General features: G+C 38.8%; 1 protein-coding gene across 3 annotated transcripts in view; it reads right to left on the reverse strand.

The window, feature by feature from the left end:
• The window catches only part of MIER1 (MIER1 transcriptional regulator), a 57,870-nt gene that overhangs the window by 10,387 nt on the left and 27,088 nt on the right, over positions 1 to 20,395 (reverse strand). For 2 of the 3 annotated variants that reach the window (XM_030571777.1, XM_030571776.1), the window contains 7 exons: positions 20,031 to 20,201; positions 13,221 to 13,353; positions 10,525 to 10,589; positions 7,991 to 8,063; positions 3,667 to 3,818; positions 2,574 to 2,655; positions 495 to 589 (listed from right to left, as the gene is read on the reverse strand). In XM_030571777.1, the coding sequence (XP_030427637.1) occupies positions 495 to 589; positions 2,574 to 2,655; positions 3,667 to 3,818; positions 7,991 to 8,063; positions 10,525 to 10,589; positions 13,221 to 13,353; positions 20,031 to 20,201 (771 nt within the window). The remainder of the gene's footprint in view (positions 1 to 494; positions 590 to 2,573; positions 2,656 to 3,666; positions 3,819 to 7,990; positions 8,064 to 10,524; positions 10,590 to 13,220; positions 13,354 to 20,030; positions 20,202 to 20,395) is intronic. The other variant, XM_030571778.1, reaches the window with a different exon arrangement.

A 20,395-nucleotide genomic window follows, 5' to 3' on the forward strand; every position in this document is an offset into this window, starting at 1 on the left:
CCCTCCCAGGGCTCTGAACAAAGCATACAGTCCAATCCTGAACTCAACTCCAAAATGTCCAGGTAGTCAGTGGAGAAACTCAAGAATTATTACAATGTGAAAATTCCTACTAACATTGCTGTAGCAACCTTGGTTGCAGCATTTCTGAAGATGCCTACCACCCTCTACAGAATCTTTAAGTTTATTTAACAAGATTATAATACATTCTGACCAGTTAACCATTAGGTGATATTGACGATAAACTCCTTTTTGTAAACAGACCCATTTGAGGCCTTGCACAATGAAAACTCGGCATTTCAGAATTGTTTTCCCACATCCCATACAATGTCAGCTAACTCTAAGCTAATCAGAACACCCTCCGTGATAGATCAAGTGAAAGAAGGATAGTACAGTGACTAGAAAAAAAACTGATTTGGAAGAAAGAAGATATTAAATATCTTTTCAGCTACAAAAAAAGTAGGAAAATAACTTTTTTTAAAATCAATCATCCTTACCTTGTTTGCCTGAATCAAATGAAAATCCTTTCCATAGGCCTTCAGTCCTTGTTCAAAATTCCTACATTCTTCCTCTGTCCAAACAGCTAACTCTTCTGAAATAAGCAACACAATACAGAAAACATACTTTAAAGTGACAGCATAATGATAACAAATGGAAACTCAAAAGTCTGATACAAGAATCACTCTAAGTTTCTTAAAGACTCAAAAGTGGAGCAGGCAGAGAGTGCTAAGAGATGAGTGCATAAAGAAAAGAACAGAAAGAAATAATTTAAAAATTTTATTAAGATGATGTTAAAAAAGTGAACAGTACAGAGTTTAAGCATAGATGTTTCTGGTCATCAGGGAACGACATACAGATTATCGAGGGTGCGAAGTGTGGTTTAAGATTGGGTGGCATAAGGAATACATAATCTGTAATATCCCCGATTGGGGGACAAAGGTTGATGGGTCAACGTACAGACACTGAGGTACGAGGGTATGAAGTTCATAAGGTGGCTATGTTCGGGTGTGGAGTATAATGAGTGGATAGAATGATGTACTAAGACAGAGGGTAAAAAGTTAAATGAATGAAGAAACAACAACAACAACAACAACAACAACAACAGACAGAAGGATACCAAGGAAAGATCTGTACAAGGACAGAAAGTGCACAATGCAGCCAAAGCCGCTTCTATAGATTTAGGTTAGTTTATTAAAGTTTGGAATCTTTTTCTGTCAACAAAAGATTTAGAGCAGGGGTCGACAATCTTTCAGCAGTGGTGTGCCGAGTCTTCATGTATACACTCTAATTTAAGGCTTCGCATACCGGTAATACATTTTAACATTTTTTTAGAATGTCTCTCTGTAAGTCTATAATATATATAACCAAACTACTGTTATCTGTAAAGTAAACAAGGTTTTCAAAATCTTTCAGAAGCTTTATTTAAAATTAAATTAAAATGCAGATCTTATTAGTTTAGTGTGATCCTTGCCCTTGCTTTTCCTTGCTGAGTTTTCCAATGTCTGGTGGCACGTATTTGGATACTTTAAGCTGCACATAGGCTTCTGAGTGATCAGTTGCCAAATCGGCAGCTGAGGTGAGTGGAGCTGGAGGCCGGTAGGGCTGAGCAGGACTGAAGGCCGGGACCCTGTCTGGCAGGGGGCCTGCACTGGAACTCCAACCAGAAACAAGGTGAGTGGGGCTGTGGCGGGGACCCTGGCTGGCCCAAGGGGTCAGCAGCCGGAACCCCAGGGCAGTGGCAGGCCAGCCTACCCAGCTCTGGGGTTTTGGTGGTGGGCTGAGCACATCCACCCGCCCCTGTTCTAGGGTTTTAGCCACTAGCTCCTGTCAGCAGGGCTCTCAGCCTGCGGCCAGTCTGGGGTTCCTTCCCCCAGGCCAGCAGCAGGTGCTGAGTGGGACTATTGGCAGGACCTTGGCGAGCAAGGGGCCAGCAGCGTGAACTCTAGAGCAGTGGTGGGCTGAGCGGCTCAGCCTGCCCCATGTGCCATCAAAAAACAAGCTTGCATGCCATAGGTTGCCGACCCCTAATTTAGAGGCCTAATCTTTTTTTACTTTGAATTTTGAATTCTTGTGTATTTCACACACATTAACTTTAGTGAATTATATAAAAGTCCAGAGGCATGAATAGAGAGAATAAGCCCTCCACAATTCCTATTTTAGTTGGGTGCATTAAAATTCTAAATTTAGAAAGTTACAAAGTAATGAATAAAAATGTCAAGTTTTTATTCATAAACTCTTCTTTGTGAGTTATTGCCTAGGTAGTTATATATTCATACTATACCCATCACTTCGTCCTCCAAAATCTCATTTTGGCCCTCAACTTTTAGAAGCACAGTGTCAAGCTCATATGGCTGCATTAGAAGTGAACTCTGAACATGGGGTCAGAGTTCATTAATTCCTGGATTTGAAGAAGAGCGATAATAGTGCTATACAATACTGATGTGAAATCCTGCCGTAATTGGAGATATCTGACAGCAGCAATCAATGCCCAAATTATAATGATTTTGCCAAATTAAAGGAGGCATGGGATAAAAAAAAACAACCACAAGTACATTTAAAATTTGATGTAGTCTTACCTCTGGCTGCTTTTACATTAAATCTTAATCTTCTCAATGATTCTTCTGTATCAAAATTGCACTTAACCAATTCATACAATGCCTGGAAAGGTGAAAAACTACACATTTAATATGCATGACTCCATAGTCTACTGAATTTGTGTATTGCTACAATGGTGCAATTATCAGTTACTTATTCTGCAAAGTCTAATTTCTCTAAAAATCCAGTAGAACAAACTGTTTTTAAAATAGCAATATAAGTATACAGAAGACTTACAGGTAACTTTTAGGTTACACACCTCCTGGATAGCATATGTATAACACACACTTTTCCCTTCTTCATTTCTTGTTCTAAAATATTGTATTGCAGTGTTAGGTACTGTAAAAATAGTTTCCTTTCTTTACCCTAATTTATAGGGCACATTTTCACAACTGATCTCTAAGATGCAGAAGTGAGACAACAGGTATAGCCTATGACCACTCTGTGGCGAGACTCAGAAACGAAATCCTGATATCCCAATAAACGTGCACATGTGGTTAGTTACACAAAGAGTAACCAACCTGGGCTGGCAATTTTGTTTTTACTATACATCCTAAAGCTTAGGAAATCTGCAGGACTGGTGATCTTGTGCTTTAAGGAATTTATGCACATTTCTTCACAGGTCCAGCTCCCCTCTCCAAAAGATGCATATTAACAAGATTTACATTGTTCTGACATGAGAATTGGACACGTGCACACATCAAAGGGCTCATCAATGCACACATTTGTCAAGTCCATGTTCTTCTGTTCGGGGCAAGAGCAGAATTTGGTTTTAGTTAGTAAAGTGCTATAAACTACAACAGGAAGATAGAGACTAGAACTTAGGTTATTGCAAATAAAAAATGTTTCTTAATGCACTTAACTTTAAAACTGAATACGCATTGTGGTATTGACTTGGGTTCTTAAACATTTGCTTTTGTTGGGGACAAGAGGGGTGGAAGCAATGCAGTTCCTCTGATGGAGATAAGAGAAAAAAGAAGCAACCCCAAATCAGATTTTGAGGTATGGGGGCAGCAAATGCAATAGTTACAATACAAATAACACACTATGATCACTACAAATACTAATCTGTACCTGTTCATTGTCTTTAATATGTGATCCTTCAGGAATTGCCTCTAGTCCTCTCTCATCTCCTGTTCGCTTGGAGGCTTCATTGAGGAATTCAATCACTTTATCTTCTGTTAAATAATCAGGATTCCACAGCAGCTGGTCATCATTTTCATACACTAAATTAAGAAAAACATAAGTGAAGCATATTCTGTAAGACTCCAACTTCTACTCAACTTCAAAGAATTGCTAGTTTAAAACACAAGAACATTCAAAATCATGAACGTGACTAATGGGACAATCTGACTGGCCAGAGGACTGAGCATTATATTCATTTGAAATGTATGGTACTATCAATGCTCTTCCAAATGGTTTCTATGGTTCGCTGTTAACTATGTTAGACCATGTACATACACACACAGAATACAATGCAGTGCTGCAAAACACATTGTGGATTTAATCAGATCTGTTTCATAGGGATTGTCTATACTGAAAACACTGCAGTGCTTCAATGAAGATGCTACCCACACTGACAGGAGGGCTTCTCGCATCAGCACAGGTAATCCATGACCCAAGAGAGATGGTAGCTAAGTCAACAGGAGAATTCTCTGGTCAACTCAGCACTGTATACACTGGGGATTAGGTCAGTTTAACCGCATCATTCAGGAGTATGGATTTTTTACATCCCTGTGCGATGCAGTTATACCAACCTAATTTCCTACTGTAGACTAGGCCCTAGAATTATCCCTATATTCTAAAAATAGCATACATGTTCTTCAGAACAACTTAGTTCTGCCCACAAATTAACAACATGCCTCTTAACAGTAACACAATGCTGCTTAGCCTCTCTTGGTTGTGGATGTGGCTTGGGGTAAAATATGGAAATCTTTCAGTTCCCAGAGTGACTTCTCCATTTCCAAATCAAATAGCTCTGGATATCATTGTCCACCTCTGCTTGCCCATCAAGGGGATGATCTGAAGATTTTAGCAAGAAAAAAAAAAATCTCTTCATCCTAGTTAAAATTCACTTTTCTGTCATGTCAGAAACAAACAGCTCTGAGCATATCCTTCACAACTTGGAGGTCCTCAGCAATGATACATTGGGAGCCCTTTTTGCCTTTTCTGTCAGTTAGTCTAACAATGAAGTCTCAAAATCAAGCAGCCATATTATCTTAGCCAGCTCAGTAATTTGCTATGCACATCTGAAGAGTAGCATTTTCTTCCCCAGGAGTTTAGGAGCTTTTACACTTTTGTCCTTGGCAGCGGACCGATAACGACTAGTCTTCTTCAAGAGGAGTAAAGAAGTTCAGCATGTAGATGGGAAGCATAGTCGGGAAAATAACAAATACTTTCCTGATGTCTTGTATTTTCTAAATGGACAGCATACCCTAAATTCTCAATTATTGAGGGACAATCTTCACTCATTGCTATACTTGCTTTCCACAACCAACTCTCTGTATAATTTTTCATGAGTGATGTACCCAAATACTTGGATGCTAATATCTAAACTGTATTCTTTAATTTATCCACCTAAATTTGGGTTACCACCAATTATGCACTATATGTATTTTATGACTTTAAAAACAAACTTTGTATTTGTGGATAATCTAAGCACTATACTCAGATGTACAGAGACACTTTTCTTAACCTGTGTATTATACTGTCATAAATAGATAATTAAGGGTTAATGTCTCTTTTACCTGTAAAGGTTTACAAGCAGTGAACCTGGAACACCTGACCAGAGGACCAATCAGAAGACAAGATACTTTCTAATCTCGATGGAGGGAAGTCTTTGTTTTGTGTTGTTTGTTTGTCTGTTGTTCTCTCTGGGTTCTGAGAGTGACCAGACGTACCTACAGGCTCTCTAATTTTCTGTTCAAATAGTAAGTACAAGTAGAAAGGCGGTTTAGTCTTGATTGTTTTCTTTATTTGCAAATGTGTATTTTGCTGGAAGGATTTTAATTTGTATTTGTGCTGGGGGGAAGGCTTCTCTCTAGTGTCTATAAGCTGAAAGACCCTGTAACCTTTACCATTTTAATTACAGAGACAACTTTTCTTTTTCTTTTCTTTTATTAAAAGCTTTTCTTTTTTAAGACCTGATTGATTTTCCCCCCTTGTTGAGGCTCAAGGGAACTGAGTCTGTACTCACCAGGGAATCGGTAGGAGACAGGGAGAAAGAAGGAAGTGGGGAAGGTGGAATTCCTTTGTTTTAGATTCACGGAGCTTGAATCTGTATTACCTCTTGGGGAGGGGAAAAGAGGAGGGGGAAGGTGCATTCCTCTCTGTTTTAAGATTCAAGGAGTTTGAATCACAGTGATCTTCCAGGGTAACCCAGGGAGGGAAAGCCTGGGAGAGGCAACGGTGGGGGGAAGGGTTTACTTTCCATGTGTAAGATCCACGGGGTCTGGGGGTCCTCTGAGAAGGTTTTGGGGGGACCAGAGTGTACCAGGCACTGCAAATCCTGGTTGGTGCCAGCACTACAAGATCTAAGCTGGTAATTAAGCTTAGGGGGATTCATGCTGGTACCCCATCTTTTGGACGCTAAGGTTCAGAGTAGGGGTTATACCATGACATATATAATTTAATGTTAGCTTTAATAACATTTTTAAATCTACTCAAGTTCCCTCAGAGACCTGGGTCAGATCTTTCACTGAATAAATTTTCCTAGTGCCAAGGGATTCGACACCAACATAATCTGCTCTTTCATTGTCCAGGCACCCAAGGGTGAAACGTGAAACAAACATCAGACACCAAAACACGACTGGAGCTACATTGATCGTGGTGTTAACTAAACTCACCAACCTCATGTCTTCATTACTTATTTTTCCTGGGCTCTGCTCAGCTCAGGGCAAAAGTGCTTGCCTTATGAGAGACAGATGCAGAGTCCTTAGGTTTAAACTCTTTCAATTAACACCACAGGAGTCAATAAAATTGGATTGGGCACAGAGAACGTGGTGGGTGGGCGCGCGCGCGGTGGGGCAGGAGGAGAGAGACGAGGCCTGCATAAGCACTTCAAGGAGCTGGAACTTGGTAGACTCAGTTTCAGTGGGAACAGTTAATAAAGGCCCCACAAAAAGATAATTTATAAATATCCATCTCCCTGAGAGAAAATAGGTAGCTAGTGTGTTCATCCTCCACAGACACTGTGCAGTTACAGGAGGGACCTGGCTTAAAGGTAGCAGACTTGGCCTATATTTCCAAACAGAGAGGGGACCCGAGAACTAAAGGTATAAAAAACTGCCAATACGTAAGCTGCAGCGCTTATGTACCAAGGCATATGCATCACAGACTGGAAATCCAGACAGGAAGAGTTCAAAGAATAAATTATATCAAACTGCATTTGTTATGAAATCTTCATGGAAACAGAGTAAGTCATTAAGCTATTATGTTCAGCCAAGTGCTAAATTTCCTAGACGGTCACAATGTAATTCTACCCAAAATTACAAATGGTTATATTAGCAGTACATTATAAGTTATACTTTAAGAACAAGATCTCATCAGCTGAGAGCCAAAGGGTATGACTGCATATTGTCAGCCTCATTTATTTTCCCATTGTAAATGTCAACACTAGTCCAATTTGCGGCCCATGAATAAAGGTTTCATCCAAATACAGTGGGTGGAGAAGGAAAAAGTACAGAACAAAAATTATATCAGCACTAGTGTAACAACAATTTAGTGAAACTTTAATTCCCCCGCCCTCCCCAACAGTCTGTGTACATGACTCATATTTTCAGTTCTCAAACCAGTGATTGGATGCAAGGCCATGAAAAGCTGGTTTTTGTAGGCTTCTGCAGTGAAAAAAAAAAAGCTATATAGTTTTATTACAGGAGGCCACAAGTCATTTTCAGTACAGTAAACTAATAAGAATGGATGACTCAGCAGTAAATTACAAGTATACCTTGTTGAATTTCAGAGAAATACAGAGTTCAACCTCTATGTTAAGATACCTACCAGACAAAGAAAGGAGCACCAAAAGTAGTTTCTCCACAGCTAGTAGTACATACTTAATCTTTTAATGCATTAATATTTAAAATAGATTTATTCCTTCTAGTGACATTTTTTAATTGCAAAAGCAACAATCACACCATTATAGCTAGAGCTGCATTATGGCTTCCATTTTAAACCCAGATTCATTTATCTGGAACTTTCAACCTATCTAGCTGTAATTTTTTGGACTTGATCTCTGCCTGATTTTTATTTTATTTTTTTTAATTCAAGCAAAGAAAGATCTGCCATTTCAATTAATAGCATTTAATTTTTTCTAAGATGCCCTGTCTGAAATCAGCCCTCAAACTTTAGTACAGAAATTCAAACAAATCATTTCAGTAACGTTGACAGCATCAAAGCTCACCTTTCTCATTCTCCTTGTATTTGCATATGCCAGCTGGAATTTCAGCTTGAAACATAGAACCCACCATGATTTCCTGTTTTAAAAACAAACAAAATATTATTATATATATATATATTATATATATATAATGCATTTGACAGTCTTATTTATTTTCTATAGAATGAAAGAGTGACAATATCTTTTTAAGCACTAAAAAGTCCTGCCACCAATAACCTACCAAATATGTGACAAAAACTAATAGGAATTTAAAAAAAACAATATAGAAATTTACTGTGTCTATGAGGCTTTCAGAGGGTATTAAAAGAAACATACAACAACACTAAAGCTGTTCATTTTTAATTGTTGGGAAGATCAGGAGAGGAAGCAGACAGATAATTTATAAAACTCAAAATTATCATGAGTTAAAACAAACTTCAATCCTTTTCCTCTATTTTGGGAATTAAAACCCTTCACATTGTCCAGAAAATGTATTATGGTTATTTACTTTATGCGGCATAATTGGCAGAGGAAAAAGAAAAGTAAATATGCACTCTTTTACATCTACTTATTGAGATTAAAAACAATTACATGTACTTCATATAATGCTTAGGTTGTATTAAAGCACCCCATCTGTAATGATAATTAGAACAAAGATAGCAATTATTTCAGCGTGATTTCTCACTTAAATCACAGAATTTATTTCACTAAATGGAGTTACGTTCTCCTGATCGGTCAGATGGAGACTGATGGATATAGAGCTGCTCTGTGATAATGTATGAATACTGTATGTGACATGGTTATCGGGATTTCACAGTATGAATATGTTGGTTTAGTTTAATAGCAGGCTGCTGGAAAATACAAACAGGAAGTGAAACAATAGTGTACTAAGAGGAGGCCCTGAAATATAAACCTTGGTATCAGAGGCCTGGTATAAGGCCTAAGGCCTGAAGTAAAGTAATGGTGAAGACTTTTCTAACATAAAGCAAAGTTAAGCTGTGAGGCGGAGGCAGGCCCTGCTCACAGAAGCTGGCAAGGAAAGGGCTGATGCTGCAAAAAGAGACATATTTAAAAGGTACTGGACACCAGATATCAGAATATTCACATACTTGTACACTCCACACAGATAACAAGCAACAGGTTGATCCATCCCAATGACAGAGCCAAAAGGGTAATATGATGAATAGAGTTGTTTTGTCTGAACCAACATGTAAAAGGTGAGAGGCAGCACCGTACTACGAAGAGGGGTTGTACCTTGCTACGTAGAGGGATTGCACCTCAATACATCAGGAGTGATGTGTAACTTGTTTGTACCTCTGTATAAGAACGCACCTCTGAGTGGATGTCTTGGTCCAGCCTAGGGGGCAATGGAAAGTCCCGCCACTGACTGAGATGAGTCCATTGTCAGGGAGCACGTATGCACTAGCTAGCAGCACCTTAGCAGCATCTTGCACTTCTATGTCAGGGAAAGCTGGAGACTGCTTCTCTTCAACAGTAAACCTGGCCCGACGTGCCTTCGTACCTTACTAGAGGCTGTGGTCATTGGGGGGTCTCTTAGGGTCTGCTGTGCCAACTATCTGCGCAGAGCCGGAGCAGCACACAGAAAGAACACACGCACACAGCCAACTGATATCAACATTGAACAGAGCAGAGTACCACACCGGGAGCATCTGACGACAAATAGCTCAAGATACACTACTCAGTAAACGTTTCAGCATGGTTAAAACACAAGGCCTGAGCTATAACTGAAGATCCTACCTCTAGGTTACAGCCTAAGTTACAGAGACACAGCTAGGGGCCAACAGATCAAAGAGACTATAATACTGTGTTCAGAGATCAGCGAAGTTGTTGCCAAGAAGCTGTTTGGACTGACACCCCTCTCCACCCCTTACGGGACGTCCGAAGAGGTAGGCCTCCCTGGGTCACCACACCGATGGTAAATCTTAAAGTAAGAAACATGCATGTAGACTGTTTTAAAATCCTTCTTCTCGTGTTATGCTTTATTTCTACTGCTAAGATTAAATAACACTTCGGTTTGAGAAGACTGATCACTGGTAAAAAGGAACCAAAATCTGCAAAAGAACTGCAGGTGTCAAACCCAGTCAGACATACTGGGCTAAGCATAGCCTGGACTCCAGGCAAGGAAGTCAGAAAGGGGGAAATGGAGGCTACTCCTACGCAAAGCAGTCCTTGTCCCTGAAGGGAGTGAAAATAACCACGAACTTCAGAAAATAGACCATGAAGAGAAAGCGAAGTTTAAAAGGCTTAACTTGGCAGTATTTGTATTTTACCTGCAAAAGTATTATGAAATGATTTATTGAAAACAAGGTAATGACAACAAGCTGGTGGTTTTAGTTAAATCAGATGATCTTTTCCACCTTCTGGATAAACTGAAAATTAGCAAAAAGAAGTCTGTGTACAGGAATTAATTCCAGTGAATTCTTATTTCCTGTCTCCTTCTGCTAATAGGATACAATGCTCACTTATGCTTGGAATAACCAACAGTACACTACATTTAATAAAGATATATCCTTAACAGCAAGTCCTCAAATGTTTACCTTTTTCCAGTCTTCTGAAGGAATATAATCTTCATCTTCCTCAGATTCTTCTTCTATTTCACTGTCTATAAAGAAATTTTTCAGACATTATTTACATGGGAAGTACTACCATAAATCCTGTTCAGGCCAACATTATATGTCAGTAAAGTATGCCTTGAGACAGACTGCTCAAAGCCACTGCTGGCTGTGACGTCACAACCACCTTTCTGTGAATGAACATACAGCTGGGATCTCACCAAGGAGAGAAACAGGAGACCACCACAACTTGGTCTGTTTTCCAGTTGAAAGGCATCCCATTGTGCCTTAGAAGAAAAAAAAAACAAAACAGCTAATGTGCTTACCCAGAGTGCTTAAATATCCTGTTAATTGGAAAAACAGGAAGAAGGTTGTATGTTTTTAAGATGCAAGTAAGTAAACAAACAGTCTATTCATTTTTGAGCCTCACCATAAGACTTAATTACCCTTCATCCAACTCTACCTGTATAGGCAAACAACCTTCCAATTGATCAGGTACAGTTGTTTTGTGCAGGCATGCCAGTGTCTTCAATGATTACACTGAACACCAGGTTCTCCTTACTTTCAACATAACTGGCAGGCTTCTAGGCTAGTCACCCTCATTTCATTTCAGATCCTGCATCCATCACCGTCTTTTCTCATCCTTACAGCAACACTGGCACCACTGCCAGCCTCTGTTGAACTGTTTGTACACTAGAGCACAACATGTCGGTCACTCCAAATTCAGCTGTTACATACTCAGGCAATGACATTTAAAACTGCTGGACTTCACAGCGCGCTCAGCTCAGAATATGAACTGAGAAAGCATATTTCTTAATACCTGTGACATTCGGTACTTGCATTTGCTATAGTGAATTTAACATTTAGGGGTCCTTAAGTCAGGATGTCTCTCTCTACGGAATGTTGGATAACAGTCTGTATTAGGAACTATCATTTGCCTGGTGTTGAACGTAGCCACATTAATGTCAGCACGTGAGGATCAGGTAGTAGAAAGACAGACACTTTTATTAAATGCAAATCAGCGCTTTGTTAAATACTGGCAGAGGAACTAAAAGCTAACCTAGGACATTTGTGTTAGATAAACATTAAAAGCAGAATGTTACTTAGATTGTAAGCTCTTTGGGGCAAGGGCTGTCTTTTTCTGCTGTTTATTGTGTGCCGAGCACAAGTCCTGGTTCATGACGGGCTCCTAGGTGCTACCGCAATCCAAATAATAAACCTGAAAATGACATTTCTAATGACAACTAGTGATGCAGATGTGAAGGATTTTAAACGTTAATTTCCTTTATTTTAAAGCACTGGGTATATGGAGCTATAAGCAACCTTCAACTATAAAGTGATAATGTTTGTTGTAAACTCCAAATACCAGGAATGATACATTTTACCTTCCTCTGGTATAAACGGCTACCCCACACAGTGAAATATTTAGTTGTCCAAATGATTTGGCTGGTAATACCAGATGCTACTCATTAGGAGAATGCAGGTTTGAGACCCAGATAAGTGATATTACAATAGCAATGAGGGCTAAAGGGAGGGTTACATAACATTAGATCAGCAGTTCCAAGTGGCTGCAAGAGTGAATTTTAAGCACAGCTAAGAAACAGATACATGAACGAAGAGTGGAAGTATGGAGTAGGGAAATGGCAGCATTGAAAATGACATTGTCAAGATAAATATTTTAAAAGCAAATTTACTTCTCTGTATTGCAATCCCCACCGCAGTTTATTAAAACCTGAAATAATTCTTTTAATCTATTTTAGTTTGATTATTTTTATTCATTTTTCCATTACTGAGATTAGACAAAAAAAGCTGTTTTACTTTTGTTTCTTGACAATTTCATTTTCTAGTTCTCACTCACTAAGACATGGGTCTCAAAATTTTTCATGGAGTAGACCACAACTTAATGGATACTGTCTTGTGGACCAGCACCTCTCCCATTTATAATTTAGTCTGCATGTAACAACTACAGCAATTGCTTACTTGAAATATTTATCTAAGAAAACAAAATATGTTATAGTCTTTTTAGGGTGAATTAGCTATTGAAAATAAGGAGGTGAGCCAGCATGCTGCAGCCAGCCAACTCTTCTTGGACCATCAGCAGTGCTCCACAGACCACAGCTGGGGAAATGCTACAGTTGAGCAATACAGCAATGCAAGGTTATAAACACTACAGGGAGTATTCACACTGATCCTTCAAGCTGGTCCACATGGAAAGACCACTGAAGTCACTGGGGCTCCAAGGGGATGGCAAGCGAGCTCTGCAGAGGTGTACAGGCATGCCCAGCTGGACCTATTTGCAGGACTGGGGACTACGTTTCCACTGAAATGTTAAGAAGTTATTGATAGCATTTCCATCAGCCTTAGGTTTTGCTTTTCTTTTTAAATTGTGCACCAGATTTAATTCTACACTTTTCCTTTAATAAAACAAATATACAAAGTCCATGATGTGTAAAAAAAAAAAAAAAAGGCTTTATCATATGCTAAGGAGAGTGGACAGCAAAAAAAGCCTATGTCTAAGCGAACTGATAATAAAGAACAGCAGTGGGAGAAGAAAAGAGATCTGACAAACACTTCTAAGCTGTAAGACTTAGATATTTTTAGTAACTCAATTTCATTAATTCTAGATCTTAATAAAGTTATGACAGTTTAGATGATGGTGCATAGTACTAAACAGCACATACTTGCATCAAAATATTTACATCGACGTGGATGAATTATCTCCTGTGGATCTTGAGAAGCAACAGATGGTGCTGGGTCATCATTGGAGGATTGTGTCTCATCCTCCTGACCTGATGAATCCTTTATGGTCTCCTCCTTAAATATAATAAAGCAAACAGGAGACCATTTACACCTTCTGCATTAGAAATCATCTCTCTTTTTTGATAACATTTTATTTATATTTCCGGAGATTTCAAACAAAAGAGGCTGTTGTACACAAAGTATAGGCTGTAGTGTTGCAAATGACAGGCACTGGCTGTGGACAGCCACAAAGATTGTTTAGATTCATTACACAGCATTGATATAGATTTTGAAAAAATATTTTAAGCAGGTCAGGTTTAACATTAAGTCTTAGATGAGCTAACCAGACAATCACTGTATCTAGTTTTTCCAGCATGGAAATTTAGGGTTAAAGTTTTATACCATGAGTAACAATAAGTACTGTCACACTTATGTGAAGTATCCTATACCTAAACAGGCTTCGAGCAGGGACGGGGATATGTTGGATTTCCATTACTGAGTAATTCTGTGTTTCACTAGGAGCAATTCTGGGTGTACAGATCTAATTTTTTGTTAAGCTGTTTGTAAGGATATGCAACTTGTGGATCTTCGAACCAAAGGATAGGTCAATTTCACAATCTTATTCATGTGAAACACTAGCTTTTCACAACATTCTCATACTGGGCACTCAAAGTGTGTCAGTGAACCTACAGATAAACACTGAATGGTACAAATTGCCTTCACCTTTAAGTAGTGAGGTTTTTTTATGTTTGATGGGATAAGTTATATGCAATAAGCTAAAAAAAATTGAAATTATAAAGGCAGAGAGTTCTTTACAGCTCGATTGCACTTAAAGTATACCCCTATCTTTAAAATCATTCCCCCAGAATTTTGGATGTTCTTTTAATATCAGGACTAGGAAACATTGGATAATCATTTCTAATCACATGGAAGGCTTCAGCTACATTACAAGCTAGGGATGAGATTCCCAGCTCGCATATACATACAGAGAGCTGGCATGAGTAAAAAATAGTGCCATAGCCACAGCAGCACGGCTCAGCCATGCCAAGTATAAACCTGCTTGAACCCCATGTGGGCACGTACTTGGCACAGCTAAGATGTGCTGTTGCCCATGCTACTGCAGATATGCTGCTATTTATACTTGTGCTAAGTATGTGTATGTGAGCTGGGAATCACATCCCTACCTTGTAATGTAGATGTAACCAAAAAAAAAAAAAAAAGTTACTCTTCAAGGTGTGAGGTGTCATAAAAGCCTTCAATAATTAGATTTCACCTCACAAGAAAAACATACCAGCATACTCCAATTCTAACATCACTGAGTTAAGTAAAAATGGTAAAAAGATCAAATATTAAAAGAACAGATGCTATACAGAAATGAAACCATCATAGTGGGAGATCTTAGAATTAAAGAAAGTTACATGAGAATGGTTAAAAAAATGAGTTAGTGGATTGATTTATGCATTTGGTGAAGATCACTAATGCAACTTGCTCAAACTTATTTGTTGCAACATCTCAGACACATTATGCACATCCTGTATGCTTTTAGTGATAAAGCAGAATATAAACTGCAAGTTTAATAAACAAACAGGAAATCAAGAACAGTCCAAATGCAATATAGCCAAATCAATGGTTCCATAGGAACTTTTTATTTAATTTACTGTCATTTCTTTTAAATTTCCACCCTCTACGTTGCATTAGGTACACACACACTCCTTTGTTTTCTACGGCTTTGTTTGCTTCCTTAAGTACAATATCCATACCTTAAAATTTTTCTCTCTCAGAGTTATTCAACATGCATAGACTTTGCAATTTTTACCGGGGAGCTTTTAAATCACAAGAACAAACTTTCATGCTTTATGGAGCTGCTCATGTACTCAATGCATTTCATCCAAAGGCTCCAAACCTGTAAACTGATACACGTGGGCAAGAGCCCCATTGATACAAGGCATGGAAGTATCAATAGAAGATTGACAAGTGTACAAAAGGTCCAGCCACACACGAGCTTGCAGAGTGGGGCTCTATTCAGCACGAAACTTACAAATGGTCAGAACTTTGATAGGTTTTAACAAAAAATTGAGATTGACATAAGGCACTGATGCTCCTTAAGAAGCAAGAAAATGCCATGTTTTGGCCATTTTTGCTACAGCCCTATTTTTAGAAATATAGTTCGAATTTTACAACATAATTTAATCTTTTAATTAAAAATTGCTGCTAGGATTTCACTCATATGTTGAACAGAGACCGAACATGTAACAGTTGGTATTAAAGAGCACTATTCTTTGCTCATCCAAACACCCAAGTAAGGCAAGCGGCCTACTGTAGTGTGTCCTAGTGTGTATCAGGGCCTGCTCAAGATTTTTTGCCGCCTCAAGCAAAAACACACACACCACACTGCAAAGGCCAGACTGCCGCCCCTGAAATTGTGCCACCACAAGTATGGTCTTGGTTTGCTGGTGCCTAGAGCTGGTCCTGATGTATATAAACTTTTATTTGCTTTATCTTAAATGGGATTTACATTACAGGATCTCAAAACCAGCTGCGTCCTTAGCATGTCCTTAGATCTAGACAAAAGTAAAGGCAACCTTTTAATTAGAGAACTGACAATTTGTGCAAGAACTAATTTCTTGCTGTGGTAAGGGGGCTAACCTTTCTAACTTGTGAATATATGTGAACATGTAGATGTTTAAGCAGCAGCACTATATAAATCCATATTAAAAAGAACACAATTAGATACCGACTCAAATTCTAAGCAGGTGACAGATCAGAGTGTAACCCTTCATTCTTAAAGGTATCAGCATTAAATTACTCTACCCGCTAGGGGAATCATGAGTTGCTGATCACCACTGTATTAAAGTAGATAAGTTAGCCAGAAGGGGGAGCAAATAGAGTACATCATTCAATTAACGATACTTTGAAGGAGTGTAATCATAGTCCAAAAGCTGAGAAAAATTATGTCTCCTTGACTGTATGGGGTTAGTATGTGTAAGGTTAGAGTCAGAGCTGATGGCCAGAAGGGACCACCAGATCGACTAGTTTGACCTGTTGCGTATCACAGGACACCAACACCTCATCCACATACTAAACCCAAGAGCTGAAATTAGACCAAAGCAATTAACAGTAGATCAAAGATTCATCATGTATTTCATTGACCTCCTGATATGACTGACTGTGTTGATCTGATCAACTGTAAATCTCATTTCATGTTGTTAATATCTTGATTAATCAATTCAACCTCAACTGTAGCCTTAGATTTAATCATTGTATTGTTCCACCCTGTTTGTTTAGGAAAATTATATTAATTTAGCCAGTGATATGTTGATTTAAATTATATTTGCTTTCACACGATCTTAATAGAATCCATAAATCATACCAAGTTGGTTTCTTTTTCAAAACAGCAACAAGGCTAAAATAACCTCAAAGGCACAGGTGACCGTGGCCATAATTTATACTTCATTACCCTGTACACCTATCGCGCAACCTTGTGAATCATTTAATCTGTCTGTTTTAGTGTCCATATCTATAAAATGGGTAGGATAGATCCTCAGTTCTGAGTACTATAATAAACAGTACATTATTTATATTAAGGACAATATTTCCTTTTCCAATCCATACTAAGCTTCCTAATGTCTCTTGATCCTTTCGGTATTACCATATAAAGGATTTTATATTACAACTTTAATATTATATATGTTTTCAAAGGCTACCAACAACAGCCAAGTTATAATTATGTCATGACAGGACAGAAGAAATCAAAACCAGAATAATTACAACTATAGTTAAAGGCAGGATCTGGAGAACTACAAGCAGAAAAATGCCTTCTAAAATAAAAGATGCTTGTTTATCTTAAGAGTTCATAGGACTGCATTTTAAAGAGGCCATGATTATAATGGTATATTCTCACAAAATATTTGAGCAATCATTTATTTTTAACTATTTATTATACAGGACCAATCATTGTCAGTCTTTAATGTCAGTCAAAAGTCATTTAAAATAGTTAATTTAAAAAGTTCAGGCGATCTGCAACCATCATGGGATGACCCTTTATTTCAGTACCACCCCTCATCAGTAAAATAACCACTGAATTATCACTCCATAGTGATAGGCTCAAGTATATAAAATACATTGTTTTCAGAAGAGTAAGATACTATGCTTTAAAGCCAGGGGCGGCTCCAGGCCCCAGCACGCCAAGCGTAAGGTCCACCGAAGCCGCGGGATCAGTGGACCCTCCGCAGGCAAGCTGCCGAAGGCAGACTGCCTGCCGTGCTTGGGGCAGCAAAATCCCTAGAGCCACCCCTGTTTAAAGCAGACTATGATCTTGTTGTATAACACTACAATATATGCAATTTATAATATGTCTCTATAGCATCCAGAATTGAAGCTATAAAGACAAAATACACCAAGTCCTTATGGGATTAGTAGATGTTTAGAGCTCACTCCTGAACAAGTGAGCAAAGTTCAAGTAAAAGTGCCTTTCATAGGAGAACAGAAATTGCTGGACTGGGTCAGACCGCTGGGCCATCTAGACGAGTTTATGCTGGATCTGACAGGGACTAGGTATTAGATGAAACGGCAAGAAACTTAGCAGACAACAGTTAAGGTTCAACATGTGTAAAAGGGCCACAGATCATTAGTAGTTGATCCTTAACCAAATATAACTGGATACAAAGCAAGAGGTCTGAGGGGAATAACACCTAATTCAGCCCTCTGATAAAACCAACTCAGGTTTGGGCCATGTGGACCTCTTACACACAGATCCATTGGCTGTACCATTTGTTGCTTCTTTTACACTTGTATTTGGAGACCTTTTGAAATCAATTCTGCAGTGTTTAAGAGTGCAGTAGTCATAATAGATTTGTCTCCCAACATAGTGCAAACTACTTCTGTTTCAGCATCTGTACCAGATGACTGGAGGATAGTTAATGCAGCACCTCTTTTTTAAAAAAGCCTCCTGAGGCAATCCTGGCAATTTCAGGCTGGTAAGCCTAACCGCAATACCAGGCAAATTGGTTGAAACTACAGTAAACACACAGAATTATCAGACACCTAGATTAACATGATTTGTTGGGGAAGAGTCAACATGGCTTTTGTAAAGGGAAATCATGCCTCACCAATCTACTAGAATTGGTCAACTAATAGACGTGGATAAGGGAGAGATGTACTTGGACTTTCAGAAAGCCTTTGACACGGTCCCTCACCAAATGCTCTTTAGCAAAATAAGTGCTTGGAATAAGTGGGAAGATCCTCTCATGGATCAGAAACTGGTTAGAAGATAGAAAAAAAGGGTAGTAATAAATGGTCAATTTTCAGAATGGAGAGAGGTAAATAGTGGAATCCCCCAGGGATCTGTCCTGGGACCAATGATTTTCAACATTTTCTTAAATGATCTAGAAAAAGGGGTAAACAGTGAAGTGGCAAAATTTCCAGACAATACAAAATTACTCAAGATAGTTAAGTTGAAAACAGACTGTGAAGAGTTACAAAGGGATCTCACAAAACTGAGTGACTGGGCAACAAAATGTCAGATAAATTCAAAATGTTGATAAATGCAAAATAATGCAAATTGGAAAACACTCTGAACTATACATACAAAATCACAGAGTCTAAAAATTAGCTGTCACCACTCAACGGTCTTGGAGTCATTATGGATAGCTCTCTGAAAACGTCCACTCAATGCGCAGCGGCTATCAAAAAAGCTAACATTAGGAACCATTAGGAAAAGAACAGATAATAAAACAGAAAATATCAAAATGCCACTATATAAAACTATGCTATGCTCATACTCTGAATACTATATGCAGTTCTGGTCACCCCATCTCAAAAAAGATACATTAGAACTGAAATAGGTACAGAGAAGGGTAACAAAAACGATTAAGAGCATGGAACGGCTTCAGTAGGAGAAAAGATAAAAACGACTGGGGCTTTTCAACTTGGAAAAGAGATGACTAGAGGGGATGTAATAAAGATCTATAAAATTGTGACTAGTGTGGAGAAAGTGTTATTTACTCATTCACATAATATAAGAACTGGGGATCACCCAATGAAATTAATAGGCAGTAGGCTTAAAACACACAAAAGGAAGTACTACTTCTCACAATGCACAGTCAACCTGGGAAACTCATTGTCAAGGGATGTTGTGAAGGCCAAAACTATAATGGAGTTCAGAAAAGAACTAGATATGTTCATGGAGGACAGGTCCATCAATGGCTATTAGCCAAGATGGTCAGGGATGCAACTCCATGCTCTGGGTGCCCCTAGCCTCTGCTTGCCAGAAGCTGGGAGTGGATGACAGAGGATGGATCAACTCAGTGATTGATTGCCTGAGGGATAGTTCAGTGGTTTGAGCATTGGCCTGCTAAACCCAGGATTATGCGTTCAATCCTTGAGGGGGCCATTTAGGGATCTGGGGCAAAAATCTGTGTGGAGACTGGTCCTGCTTTGAGCAGGGGGTTGGACTAGATGACCTCCTGAGGTCCCTTCCAACTCTAATAATATTCTTTGATCTGCATTCCTTCTGAAGCACCTGGCATTGGCCACTGTCAGAAGACAGGATACTGGGGTAGATGGACCACTGGTCTGACCCAGGGTGGCTGTATTTATGTTCTGCTGTGGTTTGGCATCTTGTATCTCCATGAAGGGCTTTTATGAGCTATTAGTGACTAAACTAGAAGGAGCATGCAAACTAGTTCAGAATTTCAGGACATAGTACTAGACAACTGAAAGGGAATTTTTTTCCAATTAATACAGTCACTTACTTTGTTTTCTCCACTACACCCACTGTTGTCATCGTTATCAACATCTTCATCATCTTCTCCTTCCTCTTCCTCCTCTTCCTCCTCATCTTCGTCATCTTCATCTTCTGGGAGTGGGACTGTACCATCATAGCCATAAAGGCTAAGTAGTTCATTAATTGGCATTTCACCTTCCTGAATAACATCCACCAAGCAAAGTTTTGACTTCCATAAAGACATTTCACATTACACAGACCTTCTCCACATTTTACAGATAACCTAGCATGGGTAAATATTTGAGGAATGCATGTGTTAAGGCTATCTGAGCTAACATGAAAATGTGGTCATTGGGAAAAAACTGGAAACCTTACAAATCTGGGGAAAATTAC

Source organism: Gopherus evgoodei, chromosome 8 (genome assembly GCF_007399415.2).
Source record: "Gopherus evgoodei ecotype Sinaloan lineage chromosome 8, rGopEvg1_v1.p, whole genome shotgun sequence".
NCBI lineage: Eukaryota > Metazoa > Chordata > Testudines > Testudinidae > Gopherus > Gopherus evgoodei.